Source organism: Condylostylus longicornis, unplaced genomic scaffold (assembly GCF_029603195.1).
Source record: "Condylostylus longicornis isolate FDR11 unplaced genomic scaffold, ASM2960319v2 ptg000077l, whole genome shotgun sequence".
Lineage (NCBI taxonomy): Eukaryota > Metazoa > Arthropoda > Insecta > Diptera > Dolichopodidae > Condylostylus > Condylostylus longicornis.
In genome coordinates, this window is record NW_026578045.1 from 2,508,698 (window position 1) to 2,523,156 (window position 14,459).

The 14,459-nt window shown below is 21.3% G+C and overlaps 2 protein-coding genes across 9 annotated transcripts in view; one reads left to right on the forward strand and one right to left on the reverse strand.

Moving 5' to 3' along the window:
* The window catches only part of LOC129612786 (prominin-like protein), a 173,374-nt gene that overhangs the window by 40,527 nt on the left and 118,388 nt on the right, over nucleotides 1–14,459 (reverse strand). Inside the window, exon 3 of one of the 8 annotated variants that reach the window (XM_055526551.1) lies at nucleotides 8,464–8,508. The exons of the other annotated variants lie outside the window; for them this stretch is intronic. The gene's annotated coding sequence lies outside the window, so the exon portion shown is untranslated. The remainder of the gene's footprint in view (nucleotides 1–8,463; nucleotides 8,509–14,459) is intronic. 8 annotated transcript variants of the gene reach the window in all.
* LOC129612746 (uncharacterized) overlaps nucleotides 1–14,459 on the forward strand; it is a 47,948-nt gene that overhangs the window by 771 nt on the left and 32,718 nt on the right. The window contains exon 2 of the mRNA XM_055526505.1: nucleotides 14,013–14,289. Coding sequence (XP_055382480.1) covers nucleotides 14,013–14,289 — 277 coding nt within the window. The remainder of the gene's footprint in view (nucleotides 1–14,012; nucleotides 14,290–14,459) is intronic.

The window sequence follows — 14,459 nt, forward strand, 5'->3', positions numbered from 1 at the left end:
AATTTAACAGAAAACCGACCAAAAAAAAAATAAAAATAATATTAATGATTTTATTTAAAATATTCTAAAATAAAAAAAAATTTCCATTGTGTCTCATTTTTTTTCTTCTACTTGAGTGATAAATTTTGCATATCCCAGTAAAAAAAAAAAAATTTATAATTCCGTGATCAATCATCATTTTTCTTATGAAATTCCTAGATATTCAATTATTTGAATCAATGTTGGAACTGAGTTAGATCTAAACACGATTTTCACTGGAACTGAGTTAGTCTTCAAACACAATCCAAACATTTTAAATTTAAATTCAATTTCGATATGTATTTCAAATAACGGGTGATTTTTTTGGTTGTTTGATTCTATTTTTGACACTTGTCATATGTAATTCAGTGAGGTTTTCAAAAGGATATCGATTCAGTTTGGTTTTTGTTGTGTCATATTTGAATAAAATTTTTATTAAGAAAGTATTCGGTGAACAATAAATTTGCCGTTTTGAACATGGCGATATTGTTGACAGACAATTTGCTGCTGTGACTATGTAAAAGTGAAAAGATGTCCCATGAAATATTCGCTTTTTTATATTGAAAATGAGACATCGATTGCAGTTTTGCAAAACAACATCAAACATGTACTCGGCAAATTTTGGGTAAAATTAGCAAAATATTTGACTAGAATGTGGAGTCTCGAATTAATATATAACTAACAACTAAAATATATAAAGCTGTGACGTGTTGACGCTATTCAAATGAAATTTCTATTCAAACGCTAAACTTAAACCTATACCGCCAAGCCTAAACCTATATCAATAAACCTAGATTACAGAGTTTTCTACGTTTTGAAATTAAACCAATACATTTTAGCCATTTTACTCGTATTCTACATAGTATTTTTGAATGGCAAAAAATCTTGCTTTCTAGTTCTTACAAATTTTGTGCAATTAGATTAACGTATTCCGGAATAATGAGTGAAATTTTTTTTTTATATTTAATCGTGTTAACTATAATCAATGATAATTAATTGTTTTATTTATTGAAAATAGATTAAATTTACTCTATTGTATAACAGCATACTGCTATACTGTTATACTGTTATACATATACATATTGTTATTGATCTTAACACTTTTAGAAGTAACAAAAAATTTAAAGAGCAAAAAAATAGAGATGAAAAGAGTACAAACAAAAACAAAAAGGAAATACAAGTTTCCTTTTAATGCCGTTATATAGAATTTTTAATGAGGGATTTTTATATTTAATTTGCATTTTTGATTAAATTTAATTTTTTATTAATCCTTTTAACTATAATTAATTAAAAAAAAAATTTTTTTCAACAAATAAAATATTTATATAAAAATTTTTTACCATTTTTAATATTATTTTTCAATTTATTATATAAAGAGTAACAAAAATATTTAATTGTTATATGATTTTGTTTTATTATATATTAAGGAAATAAATAACTTTGACTTAGGTTATGTAAAATTTTTGTTTACTTATATATTGTAGTAGCATGCTACTGTATATACATACATTCGTATAACATTTTTCATTTAAAACCTTTTAATTATATGCGTTGCTGTAAAAATCTCAAATTGATTTTAATAATTTATATACTTTAATTTTCTCTGTAATAAATTAAAATTTTAACCTTGAAAATTACAAAATAAAATAAAAAATTCTGATTATGATTTTTATATAAAATTAATCAAAAATTTTTCTAAAAATAGATTCATTTTGTAAATATGGAAAATATTTTGTAGAATTTTAAAAGAAATTTAAGTTTTATATTCTAAAATTAGAATTAATTAGAAAAGAGATAAGCACAAAATAAAAAAATAACAGATTTTATATTTGGTGCCCAACTTAAACGACAACGTTCGACGTAGTAGTTAATAGGCTAAAATTAATACGAACGTCTAGCTGTCATTTATTAATGACAATCAAAAAATAATAGAAGCAAGAGGGGAAAAGAAAATAAAAGTGGAACAACAAATTTTTGCACGCCTTGTCTGATGTTTTTAAATTTTAAAAGCTGGTCCTACAATACAATGTGTATTTCGGTAGCTGTCATTTAAATTTGCAAGTTTGAAAAATTTTTGACAGAAAATGTTTGTTTCGTCAGGATGAACACTTATACAGTTGTTTTGTTATAATACGTAAAATTTTCAAAAAAAGGAGTAAATACTAAAGCAGTAAAATTGTTTTTGCTCTCATTTGAGATTTTGACATAATCATCATTTAATATAAGTGAATAATTATCATGTTAAAAATAAAGATGGCGCGTGCTTTTTAAAGTATGATTTTCGATATGTATATTGAAACACGTATTGTTATAGATTTAAATTGAAATATAATATTTAAATAATTAAAAAGTAAATGGCAGAAAATTAATAATAATTTTAAAATAATTTTTAACAAGAATTTAACAAAAATGCGGTGAATGTGGTGAAGGCTTATCTAATTCTTCACCACCAACAAATAAATATCACCATTTTGAATATACTTATTAATTGAATTATTAGCCATGTTGTTTTCGCCAGTAAATGATGAAAAAAAAAGTGATGATAAATTAATAACAAATTGACAATATTGAAAAAAAAATGAAGTGAGAGAAAACTAATTGCTATTTTTTGTTTGTTTAGTTTTCAATAAAGAAATTAATTACATAAAATAAGTAAACATTTCAAAATATTAATTTACATTTTGTAATTTATTGTCTGTGTATATTGGTGATGACAGTCTTGGTATTCAATAAAAATTTGAAAGAGAAAAGAAAAAAAATGTCAGCTTTATTGTTTTAAATGCTTTTAATGTCAGCTTAAAATTAAAATAAGAGACAGACAATGTCAAAATTGAAAATTAATTTTTTGAGACAAAGATTTTTATCTTATTTCTTTTAAAAATAAAGTTGTTCTTTTAATTTTTTTAAAGAAAAGAAAACAAAAAATTCATTTTTATTTAAATTAATTGACTTCTAATTAAATAATATTAATTATATTTTATTTTACACGATTTATTTATTTTTTTCTTATTTATTATTTAATTAAAAATATATAAAATAGAATTTCTCAAAAAAAAATAGATAAATAAAAAATTCTTAATTAAATATGTTGACACAAATATAAAAAACTGGTAGTATTTTACTAATTATTTCTTTAATATTCATAGAAAAGCATTTTAATTTAATTAATTACTTATATATAAAAAAATAGAAATAGAAATAAAATCTATAATATATTTTTACTCAATTTGAAAACTAGTTTTTGCTTAATGAGTACACAAAATTTATAATTATCTATAATAGTGACACCTAGTGAGCTGTCATCAAAATATTAAAATTATTAATCTTATAATAAATATTATAATTGTTCATGTTTATTTTATCATCATTCATATTATGTATTATAATAATTAATATTTAAAAATCAAAATATTAATTGAGTGATTTGAAAAGATTAATAGGAAATATATAAATATTTTTTAAACAAAGATGATAAATTATACCTGTTCTTAATTTTTGAAAAATATAAATTAGTTGTCCAGAATTTTTTATTCAGGGAAAAAAAAGAAAGAGAAAAATTCCCATTGCGTTAATGATAGTACTTTCTGAGAACGTTATTTGTACACAATTTGCAAAGGTCATGAATTTTAATACTTTTCGACGCTAGCGTCATGAATCCCAGCATTTTTTGCATTTATTCATGTGTTAATGCATTCACAAAAATTAATTGCTAAAAATGATAGATTTTGATGAAGAAAGGAGGACAGGTAAAAAAAAGGAGATATTTATTTATAAATTCCAAAATATCAGTTGACAATAGTTGCTTTGTATGTTATTTGCAAATGAAAGTCATTGATGCGATACATACAATCGTCAAATGGATAATGTGCTGGGAAAGTAGAAATTTTTACTCATATATGGTATATATAATTAATTTCATGAATGTGCTAAATAGTTGTATATGGAAAATTATTCACCTTAAATGGTAAATATGACAAATTTTGCTTTAAAATGTACATGTATGTATATATAAATATGTCCGGATATATGAATAATTTTTTAAATATTTATATAAATACTTACGAAAAAAATTTAAAAATTTGCATAAAAATAGGCACAAAATTAATATTGTTATTAAAATTGAAATGTTTTATTTATAATAGCTATTAAATTCTTTTTTCATTGTTTTCAAAAATAAACTATTCTATATAATTCAACTATTATATTAACTATGTTTATTAATGGAATTCCATAAAATTATAGTGGAAAAAATAAAATAAGAACGAAAAAAATTTCACATCAAAAATACTATACACAATTAATTTCGATTGTTCGCTATTGAAAATTTTTTATATATTTATGTATATATGTATATAATTAAAACAATAGTAAAATATTAATATTTATATTAGTTTATAACGACCATCTATAAAAATAGCATATACGTACACGCATATTAATTTATTTCCTATTTAAATTTAAAATATTAAAAACAAAAAAAATTTTTTTTGCAATATTCAACATTTGCGAAAATTTTTAATTATTAATAGGGATTAACATAACAATTAGAATAACACTGTTCTGTGACAGCATAAAAACTATACATACATCATATACTCAATCATATGTATATAAAGCTATAACAGTGATAACATTAAAAATATTAAAAAAATAATTTTAGTTCAATATTAATAATGTCTATATACGCAGATAGTATAAAATTCTATTTTTCCGTACAATTCTTATCGTTTGCACATCAAACACTGTTCATAAATTTTGTTTGACAGTAATTATCAAACATTATTATGATGTGTAAATCTAGTCTAAATAATATTCTCTTAAAATCTTGCCTAAATTTTTCTATATTTTCTGTTAATTGAATATCATTGAAACAATATACAGATACATGATTTACTAATAAACTTTTATTAAATAATTTACTTAACTTATAATTGAGAAAATTTACTGTTTATTTCAATAACACTAGACTATTCACTCCAATAATTATGACATGATAATAATAATAAAAAAATTTTCATAAAAAAAAACACGTACAAAATCGTCTTGATTTGTTTCTGATGAACTTTCGCTCATTGTTCATACTCTCTCATTGTTAAACAATGATACTATTGTCTAGGCAGTAATAATAAATTGCAAGTGAAAATTTTATATATTAAAGGAAAAGAAATTGTAAAAAAGTGCGTAATATTGAGAGAATATTCTATTTTACTGCCGTATTATTATTATTATTATTAATACTTTTAATTTCTCATATTTATATTTGCTCTTATGGTACATGTACATTTAAAAATGATAATTTTTCTGTTAGAATAATATAGTAAATTGACTTTATTACTAATAATTGTAAAATTATTACGACAAAATAAATTTACAATACATGTGCAATGTAATATAAGTACTTGTTCAAAAACTTTATTTGTAATAGAATTTTAACCAGAATTGTACTTGTTTTAAGAGGCATTTATATAAATGCAGCTTGCATTATCTCTTGAATATATAAGCAAACTACAGGAATAAAGGTAGATTAAATTGAAATTAATTTAGTGAAGTACATCTTGTATTAATAATATTATACTAAAACGTACATAATTTGATAGTTTATTTCGAAAATATAGCCTAAGTCCATTTCAATTAAAAATGAAATATTGCTCTATTTTAACTTAAAGTAACTGAAAATTCGATTAACTAATTATTTGCATAAGATTAACATAAATTTTATTGTTTTGGAAATTGCAAATTCTGAAATTGAAAATGGACTTGGATATATTATCATTTAATTATCGGCTTAATTTAAAATTTTTATTTAAAATTTTCAAAATACTAAATGCACTAATTTATGAATGAAAAAATAAAAATAGGAATAAATTAATTTTTTTTTTTTGATCACAACTAAATAACAATTTGTTAAAATATTAAAAAATTTAATCCATTATAAATTAATAATTATAAAAGAAGAAAAAAATGTTTTGTAAATTCTAAATAGAATTATAAATTAAAATTTGAATAACAAAGAAAATACATAAAAATATACTCTACATAAATGGCAATTCAGGTATAAAAATAATAATAATGAAAAAAAACAAATATTATTATGTTATAGGTCATTTATCAAAATATCGGAACAAAAAATTATAAAAATTTTTGATAATATTTCAGAATTTTTTTAATCTAGTTTTTTTTTCTCCAATTTTTAATAATATTTTTTATATGATTTTTAATCCGATGATAATTTTAAAATTAACCTGTTCTTGTTCAACATTTTTTTATCCTTTTTATATTCACCTATGTAGAACATAATATTTTCTATATTAAATGAACATTTTATTTTATGTAGTCATTTCAATTTCAATTTGAATTAATTAAATTTAAAAAAAATTTATTTTTCTTTATGTGTGAGTCTATAATAGGGGTACCATATAATATTCATACACCCATATATCTATTCCTATATACTCGTATCACGAGTATATATATATGTAAATTATTGTCCAATTTATAAGGATTAATGTCTTCGTTTTTTACGATATTTTCTTTTAAATTTTTGGGAATTAAATTCTATATTAGTGTGTTAATTGGAATTATTAAAATGTGTTTAAATAAAAAAAATTATTATTAAAATTTGGATTTGAATATGAAATTTTGAATTTAGTTATAATAAATGTTTAGAATATTTAATATAATCAGCATCATTATATTATTTAAGTATAGCTTATATCGTAGATTCTTTGAGTATGTCCAACAACTTTATTTATTGTTTATATTTTTAATAATTTTAAAGGTTTCTTTAAGTTAAGTATTCAAAGAAAAGACCAATAATTGAATTAGAAAATTATAATCGCCTTTATTTTTGTGTTTTATTTTTTATTATTTTAAAATAGATTAAAATATAAAATAAAAGCTTTATTTTTAAATTTTAAATTTAATTTAAGATTTTTTTTTAAATTTAATTGATATTATATAAAATCAAAAATTTTAATAGTCGAATTAATTTGTTGAATATGAAGATTAATTATGAAATTATTGGCATATTTTTTGATATCGTAAATTGTCTTGAGTAACATACTAATATAAGTGTTTCCACTTTTGGCAATTATTTCCTTATTTTTTGATGTATATACAAAATTTCGATAGAATTTTATATTTTGTTTGAAAAAGTGATGTAATTTTACTACAATTCTAAGGATTCTACAATTGTGACTTTCAATTTAAAAAATACTAAAAATTTAAAATATTGCTATATACTTTAAATTTTATGTTATTTATGTCAAAAATTAAATTTACTTGTACAGAAAGAAAATTTATATTAATGTTAAGGCAGTAATTGATAATAAATACTGTCACTTTTTTTTTCATGTATTTAAATTAAAGATATTTGACAATCATTTGTGTTTTGATGTTATATTTGAATACATTTATAGAAAATAAAAAACTGTGTTTACGTTCTAACATAATGTTTATAAAATGTTATGGTTGATGCGACTCCTCAAAGGATACACCTAAGCTACTTCGGTTCGTTGTGATACCGTAAGATCTCTTCTTTCTCGTTTCTCGTTATAACCAACCCAAACTCCTCAAAAAAACGGCTAAGATCTCTGACATTTACGGCTTACATAATAAATGTACTAAAAAAGAAATTTGTACTATTTTCGAACAATGTGTTTTCATAAGTATACTATGAATTTCTTTTTGTAGTATTGAGTGGGTGTTAATTCTAATAAAGATGTTACAGAAAGTTGTTAAACAAGTAATTTACCCGCAAATAGATTTTTAATTCTTAAGAAGTTATAAACTGTACTCTTTTTTATATGGGTATAAATCTTATCTTATCTGTAAATTTAGAAATCTTTATTTCCGTAATTTCTTCTTTAAAAAATGGTGACGTGTTACGATTAAAAACAATTCTTTTATATAATTTTTTACCGTTTGTATATTTTTGGAAAACATCCTTATGTCACATGGTCTTGTATAACAAAAAATGTTATCATGTTATAACAATATACTTATATACTATTAAATTCGAAAAATTATCATTTAAAATTCATTAAATTTTTAAATAACGTTAATGGATCATAATTTTGGGTTTTCTATTTTTCTTTTTTCTAAAAAAAAATTCTTATAATATTTTATTGGTAATAAATTTTGTAATTTAAAACATATGTTTTTTTTTTTAATTTTTATTTTTTTTAAATTATTATTTTTCTTTTATATATTGTTATAAAAAGTTTACGGTGACGCGTGGCTATTTAATGGGAAATTCATGTCAAAAAAATAAATAAAAAATGTACTATAGAAAAAAATCAGAATTTTTATTTTAAACTTTAGAATAGATTTGGTTAAAATGCACTTATATAATATTGTGTTATATGTATATAATATAGTATAACATTATAGAATATAATGTGATTATAATTTAATGAGTGAGTAATTTGAAAGTGAAATACATACTTATTAAATAACATGTGTTTTGTGTTAATTTTATTGCTTCCTCACCTGAAATGAACAAAAAAAAAAAATAAAACGGGAAATTAATTAATTTTGTATATATGTAATTTTTCTTGTTTAATTTTAATTTAAAAGAATTTTAAAAATTTAAGGAAGTTTCGTGAGAAATTTATTTGAATTTTTTGTATTTTTAATTATAATTTAAGTGATGTTTCTTTTTTATTTTTCCACAATTTTTTTTGATCATTTAATTTGAAATTTAGTATTTTCAATATATTCAACAATTAATTAATGAAAACTTTTATATTATTGGTTGAACACAATCAGGAGAGAATAAGAAATTCCATCTAAAAGAAAATGATTAACAGGAGAGTATTGAATGTGACAGCAGAAACTTGAAAACACGTGTCTCTTTGAATCAAAATTCATAATAAAGAAATTTAATAATAAAATATTTAATTAATTATCATGCCAAATTCGAAAAAAAAGCTGATAAAAGGAATATTAATAATTTAGAGAAAATCAATTGCGCCTAGAGGATATGCAAAATTTTTATACCACAATATGATTTATGAGTTATTGCAAATTCATTAATCTAATTTGGAAAAGGTGTCAAAACCAGAGGGAGGAGGAGATGGACTGAACAAATATTTTACAAATTTAAATCCAATTCAATTAATAAGACTAGTTTAGCTAGTTGCAATTAAAATTATAGTACTTTTATTATGATAATTCTAAATTGAAATTTGCGATTATTGATTTTAATAAATTTGGACATTATACTCAGTAATTGCAAGGATGAAAAATATTTCTTATTTATAAGAAAGAAAATATTTCTTATTTAGAAGAATACAATTTTCTTGCCAAATAATAATTTTAATGGACAATAATAATTAAAGTCTCTTACGTCTAATTTTAACCAAATTTTGTATATCCTAATTAAATATAAGGTACATGCTTAATTCTAATTCAATTATAATGAAAACAATTTCTAATATTAATTGAAAAGCAATTTCCGATTCTAAAGAATTTCACTTGACTGGAAAATATGTCAGAATTCTGTCATTCTTTCATTCTGTCATCATTTTTAAAATCGAAATTTTTTTCATTAAGAAAACTATCTATATTGCATCATACAATTCAAAAAAAAAATAATTCTCTTAAAAAAAAAAATCTGCATTTAAAATTAACAATTAAATTCATATTAAAAAGAAATCGCGATTATATTGAAATTTGTACTTAATTTTTTCTACATTATTTAATATAATCTAACCGGCCGGCATCTGTTAATCATAGCAAAAATATAATAAAAACGAGTTAGAAATTATACAATAAAATTTTTGAAGAGGATAGAGAAATAAATAGAGTAGATTTGTTTTGGTGGTGAAAGAGGGGTGATCTCTTTAAGTTTTTATAAAAATCAATAAAAAAAATAAAGATTCACCGACACCCGACACCATTTATCAAAATATCAATGAAAGCAAACAAAAAAAAAAAAACAACAAAAATTTTAACAATAATAATTAGAAGCTTTTATGCAAATTTTATAAATTCGCGTGAGAATTTTTTTGCTCCTTTCATTCAATTTATATATTGGGTTGTTTAACAGCTTTTCATTCTATATATATACATATTAACATGTTATATGTATAAACATATGTGGTGTTATTTTTAATGTGTTATTCTTGTTATTATTTTATTTTGTTTTGTATTTTCACTTTATCTCTGTATACATAAACATATTTATGTTGTGTTGTTGTGACACTATTATGATACAGAATTACAACATCTTTTTATTTAATTATGTTTTTTATTTTTACATATTGTACATTAACATTAAAAAATCAACTGGTAATATTTAGAATTAACTTTAATTCAGAAACGAGTAATTAATTTACATTTTAAATATTGTTATGATAAATAACAAATGAGAATATTATTAATAGTGATTTTAAGTTGCGTGATAATTTTAAATGTGCATAACAATAAAATTGTACTGTAACAAAATAGTTGAGTACAAAATATAATAAATTGAGAATTTTTATGTTATAAATTTGATAATTACTCTTTGTCAATGTCAAATTAAAATTTTAATTACTTTTTATGAAATTATGTACATTTTTTTCATGTGACTACTAATTATTCTCATTTTGACTGGATTTTCTCATTTATTGTACTTAATATATTATACATAAATGATATAGTCAATATTATAATTTGTCAAAACAAAGTATAAAACTGAATGGTGACTATATGTATTTCTGTATTATTTGCGGAATATCGAGATATGTACTGAATTAAAAATTGTATTATATTGTAAACAAATGTGAAACTCACTCATTTTCTCCTTAATTGGTGAAAGAATGACGCTTTCAATTTTTATAAGTGCACTAATTCAAATTCTTGGTGCACTAAGAATTTTTAAACTGTCAAATTCATAAATAGCACAATTAAAATTTAAATATTTCAAAATACTTTAACCTTTATGAATATTCTTTTATTATCAAAAAATAATCAAAAATTTCTTACTATTTTTTTTACGTCAAACATTATATTATAAACATTATCTTGATATTTGACAGAAAAATCAAAGGATGTCATAAATAAATGATGAAATTATCGAACAAAGACCCCAAAAAAACGAATATTTATATTTTTTTTTATTTAATTTTATTATATTATATTAAATTAATTAATAAACATGAACAATATAAACAATAAACAAAATATAAACAATATAAAAGAAATTGGAAATTTTATTATTTTCGCTTCCGTTCATTAACTTTTTGATATTAAATATTTTTTTTTGAATTTTTATTCAAATTTTTAAAATTTTGTAGAAATCAAGATTATCTATCATATTTTTTTTCGATTTTAATTAATTTCTATATAATGTAATAAAAAATTAATTTATTAATATAATAAAACCTTATTTCTTTTTTGAACAATAATAATAAAACCTTAAAATAAAATAACGCACCTACTGCGTAAAAAACACCATAAAATTAATGAGCTACATATATGTATATTAATTTTTAAAACAAAAAAGAAAGTCCAATAAAAAATAATATTTTATAAAATATATAAAAATATTGATAATTATATACAAACATACTTGTATGTATGTCAAAATACATAAATATATTGTCTAAAAATGACACTCTCAAAATGCTATTGTTTTTAAATTTTGCCCTTTTGTGTAAACACTTTTATTTCATAAGATGAGTTAAAAGTACTTAAATAAAGTACTTTTGATTTCTTAGGTTCTTAAATTGTAAGAGAATTCAAGACAATAACTGAGAAAATATGGGATTGCAAAATGAAAAAATATGAGAAAATTTAATTACAAAATTGAGATCAGAAGAAAACAAGTAAACATTGAATTGCACAGCTATAATGTAATTAAAATTTGTCATCTCTTCTTTAAAAATTTGACAGCAGAAACTTGCAGGAATTTTATTACTTTCGATTATTAAGCAATTATTTTACAAAAATTCTAATTTTTAATTAAAAATAATTTCGTATTTATTTTTGCATTTTATAAATTTATCTCATGATTGCGAAAATTTGCAAATTAATCCGCATTTTTTTAAGTGTGTTAATTTATTAATGTTACAATTCTTACTGCAACAGAAATTTTGCAAATTTTTTGATTAATTAATTGCAATAGCGCACTTAACTCTTACTCATATAGAGTCTCCTCCAAAGCTTTAAAATTGTAGCTTATATATGTTAATTTTAATCAAAAAATTTTAATAATCTGTTATAAATTATTTTAAAAATATATAAAAGAATGAAGAGGAAATAAAATCTGAAAATATTGCAAAGAAATGCGAAATTTTTTTTTCCTTGCCCAGAAAAGAATTAAAATGCTTTTTTAGTCTGATGATTTTTTTTAATTTGGGTGTTATGTAAGCGTGTTATTATTAATTTTTATAAGATTTTTTAAATTTATTTCCATATATGCTTCGATATTTTAAAAGTGGCAAGTTTATAATAATAAAAATTAAATAATAGAACAGAAGAACAAAAAAAAAATATTCCGGTTTTAATAACATTAACTAAATAATAATAATGTGATAGTAAAAATGCGAAAATAAAATAGACCACAAATTTTCTACATATATACACACATACATAAATATAAACATATAATCATAATAGTTACTTATTTATTATCTATGGTTATATGTATGTATTTAATTTACAGTAAATTCACGAATATGCGTAGTTATGCGTTAAAAATTTTGACAAAATCTCTTAAAATTAGTTAACATTAAATTTTGGCAAGAAATGAGGAAATTGGCCCCATGAAGAAAAAGATGAAATTAAAATTCAATCACTTTTATTAACAGCATAAGAAATATTTCGAAAACTTCATTCCACAACAGTTAATGGCATAGCTTACATAGATTTTTTCAATGCTCTCCCTATATTATCTGAATTGAGAATAATTAAGGTTCCTTTATCTCTTATTTTATAGCAAAAACTTAAGTCTTTATTCCATCTGTACACGACTGGCAACCACTTTGAAATAAACTCAAAAAGGCGAGGAAAATATTAACAGAAAACTTAAATAGAGAACAAGATATTGATAAAGAAGTTTTTTATACTTTTTGAAATTCATCGCAAAGCGTCATATTCAAATAATAAATGTTCCCTAAAGCGAAATGATAATAAAAAAAATTTCAATTAAGCAGGCGTATACAATATTGGTATACAAGTTGAAAATGTCGAGAGCAAAAAAATGAGAGCAAAACAGAACAAATGAGAGTAAAAAATTATATTTTGTCGAGTAGTTCTATTTATTAAAAGAACTACTCGAACTACTCAATTGTAGTAGAGCGTTTGTTCCTATAACTTTAACCCTACTGTACTTAATATAAATATAATATTAAAGTAAAAGTGTAAATATTATTATAAATGAAGCTAGTAAGTCAAGTTTAAAATGATTTTAAAATATTTTTTATATAGAATTAATTAAAATACTTAATTTTGCTTTTACTTTTTCTACTTTTGATTTTAACAGATTCTTTTTCTTTTAAAATATTTCTTTAATATTCTAATGATCGTTTACTATAAAATGTTAATTTTCATTTATAAAAACTAATGGGGGTTATTGATTTTTTTATATTTTTATAGTTGATTTCTTATTGTTATAATGGAATTTTATTTATAGGTAATTAAAAAAAAAAAAAAGAAGCGCGCGATGAATTTATTTCGATTTTTTGAAAAGATTTCTTTAATTTAAATATTTAGTTCTTAAGTATTTTAAGGCTTATAACATAAAAATTTTTTTTTTCTGTATTTAGGAATAAATTTAATTTAAAAATATAAAAAATTTTTTTTTGAATAATAATTTTCAAAGGGTATAAATTGAATGAAAAAATTCACTTAAGAATCATTCTTAAACGTTGAGTTCTAGTGTTTACACTACACAACATAACAGAAAAAAAAATAAATTCAAAATGGTAAAAAAAAAATTTTGTTTTAAATTTTTTTTTCTATATTAAATAATTTTATTTTTTCTTAATTCTATGTTATTTTTTCAGTACAAATTCGTAATTGCTTTCTGTTTGGTAGCTGTTGCTGCTGCACAAATATCAAATGAATATTTACCACCAGTACAAGAACATCATGAAGTACAACATTTTGCTGCACCAGCACCAGCACCAGTTCATGTTGCTGAACCAGTTAATGAATATTTACCACCCGTAAGCAATCATGTTGATGTTGAACCAGCACATTCATTCTCACAAGATGAAGGTTACCGTTACAAGACTGCCAGACGTCGCGTCTACAGAGCTCGTGCATACAGAGCCAGACGTCGTTATTAAACGCAAAGAAAATTTATTGTATTAATATCGCGATAGAATAGAACTTTTTTTGGACGGGACGAGACGGAACGTGAAGGGACAAAACGGGACGAGATGGGAATTTAATATGTCGCATTAAAAAACAAACGAGGGTTTAAAAAATTTTTAAGTTTTGTTTTTTTT